This window comes from Argentina silus (assembly GCF_951799395.1).
Source record: "Argentina silus genome assembly, chromosome: 11".
In the NCBI taxonomy this organism is placed as follows: Eukaryota; Metazoa; Chordata; class Actinopteri; order Argentiniformes; family Argentinidae; genus Argentina; species Argentina silus.
In genome coordinates, this window is record NC_139665.1 from 17383275 (window position 1) to 17386050 (window position 2776).

Sequence of the window (2776 nt, forward strand, 5' to 3'; positions counted from 1 at the left end):
CCTATTTCTACGCATGGTCTTCTTGAGAAAGGATAAGAACAGCATGTTCCTTTAAAACCTCTGAAGTTTGCCTTTCAGTTCACTCTGACAAGAATGAGGTCAGACACACGAATCCTCATTGCACGCGTCGATTATTATTACCCGCTTTATTCGACCAATGGGAAGCCTGGGGGTGTGGTTTGGTCTAAAACTAGGATAGAGACAACTGCTGATTGGCTGATACGCGTCGCCTGTATACCTTGAGATGAGGATATAAAAATGTGGGTGCTCGTTGTTATGTTTACAGTAACTTGCAGACCGCTCAGGAAAGAGAGGACTATGAAAAAGTGCAGCCGTTCCATTCTACCACATGGTTCTCAAACTGCTCAGGCGAGCTGCACAGACAGCGATATTCTAATAAGAAAGTTACAGTTTCAACAACGACGTGTAGTAAGTGTTACAGGGCGAGTTTTTAGTCGTACTGGCAGTTGAACGTCTCAATTGCCAGCTGGGTGAACTAGGTGCCAAGCGTCTCCAAGCGGACTCGGAGAACTGAACAGAGGCAGAGGAGACTTTCAACAACTTTTTACGCATTGCTTCCTTGTGACCACAACATTCAACAGCCGATTTGCTATTCTTAAAACATTTTTAGATAGATTGAACAGCCCTGTGCGCAAATAACATTTTACAGCAAATATTGTACGCACTTCAAGTACACCATAACGACAGAATATTGAACGTTTATGACAACTGGTGGACAGAGCGAAACGATGGTGCAGCACACGAGCCACACGGAGAGCACTCACGCCTTTTCACCCGGTGGTGACTCCACCGATTCCGGCGAGATGGACTTGGACATGGACGCGTCCCCGACCCCCGCGTCACCCTCATCGCCCCCAGGGGACCGTAGCGATGTCGCGTGGTGTAAAACTCCAACGGGGCACATTAAGCGACCGATGAATGCGTTTATGGTGTGGTCTCAGATCGAGAGGAGAAAGATTATGGAGCAGTCGCCTGACATGCACAACGCAGAGATCTCCAAGCGACTGGGGAAGCGTTGGAAGTTGCTAAAAGACACTGATAAGATCCCCTTTATCCGCGAGGCAGAGCGTCTTAGACTCAAGCACATGGCCGACTACCCTGACTACAAGTACCGGCCACGGAAGAAAGTCAAGTCGCCCAGCGGCGCCACAAAGTCAGATCGGGGGGAAAGGGGAGAGAAGGGCGGGGATCGGAGCTCCAAGACTTCGCTGAAAAGAGGCTCCGGATCTAAGGGGCTTAACAGGACACATAAGTCGGGGCAAAGTGGCAACCGGCCGGCTGGACAGGTGATGGAGTGCGCTTCTCCCACTGATCACCACTCACTCTACAAATCCAGGTCAGTGTCTGGAGCCAGACAGATACCAGACAAGCCAGCGAGGCGCGGGCACATGTTCGGCGGGGGAGGAAGCCTAGACAGCGGGCCGCCCTCCGTGGGAGTCCCAGCAAGTCCCACTCTGAGCAGCTCGGCAGAGTCAAGCGAACCGCTCAGCCTCTACGAGGACCAGAATCCGGTAGCGAGAGAGTCCTCACCGGCGGCGCGCCTCAGGTACACACGCGCGTCCTCTCCAACACCATCCGCCTCACATTCCTCTTCCTCCTCTTCGTCGGATGAAGAGTTGGAGGATGAGCGGATCGACCCGAACCCGAGCCCTGGGTTTGAGAGCATGTCCATGGGGAGTATGGGCCTCTCTGAATCAGAGTTGGACAGAGATTTAGACTGGAGCTTTGGAGAATGCGGGGTGGGATCACACTTCGACTTCCCCGACTACTGTACACCTGAGGTCAGCGAGATGATCTCAGGGGACTGGCTGGAGTCCACCATCTCCAACCTGGTGTTCACTTATTGGAGGAAGGAAGAAGTATATCCCGCGTAAAACAATACCCCATATGAAATGAAAAGAAGACTATTTACGAAATGTTTTCAGATAATTGTGGGGAGTGGAGAGAGTAATGAAGGACGCCCATGTGCGTTTGCCCAGGTGTGCCAGCCTTCTCTGTTATATGCGCATTGTCACGGTTCGTGGACTGGCACGGGGTGCATTCGCAGAGTGCAGCGCAGAGTGGAATGCTTAGCTTGCATTTGGAGACAGAGAAGGAGCCGGTGAGCACTGACACGCCTATGTGAGCAGTGACATACAATGACTTACTAAAACATTCAATCAAATCCGCAGAGGATGTTTGCATCCTCGGAAAGTGAAGGTTGACGATGACTGTATTTGCCTAACTGAACTTCTAAAAGGGACATTTGGAGGACTTGACACTTGGGATTTTGAACAGTTTAAAACGTTAATACTTCGATTGTTAATCTTTTCAATCCAATTGGATGGAGTTAATGTTCAGGTTTGTTGTTCAATAGCAACACGCATGCCCTCCCTTAAGGAGGATTTTGTTATTGTTAAATTAATTGATAAGACTTAAAGTGTTAATAATAACATTATTACGGCGCAGTGTGTGACCACAGAACACAGTTCACAATCACCAGCTTTTAACTCAACGGCAGGACTTTAAAAAAAACAACCTTCAAACTTCAGTGTTTTTCTGAACTTCTTACACAATGCACAATTCAGGACCAATGCTCCCAACGCGCATATTCCGCCTATAGTGCTTCTACTTTGTAGTTACTCTGGCCTATATCAGATGACGTTTTTTATATTGATGTATTTATACCGCCAAACGTTTTTTTATACTTTGAAGTATTGTTCTCGTATAGGTCTCGTTTGTGTGTGCACATGCACCTGTCTGTATCCCGCGTGGA

At 48.9% G+C, this 2776-nt stretch overlaps 1 protein-coding gene across 1 annotated transcript; it reads left to right on the plus strand.

The window, feature by feature from the left end:
* Positions 1-301: 301 nt before the first annotated feature.
* Positions 302-2538, plus strand: sox4a (SRY-box transcription factor 4a). Its single transcript, XM_083681026.1, has one exon. It carries the CDS (start codon positions 723-725, stop codon positions 1893-1895), a length of 1173 nt encoding a protein of 390 aa, XP_083537152.1. The 5' UTR covers positions 302-722; the 3' UTR covers positions 1896-2538.
* The last annotated feature ends 238 nt before the right edge of the window (positions 2539-2776 follow it).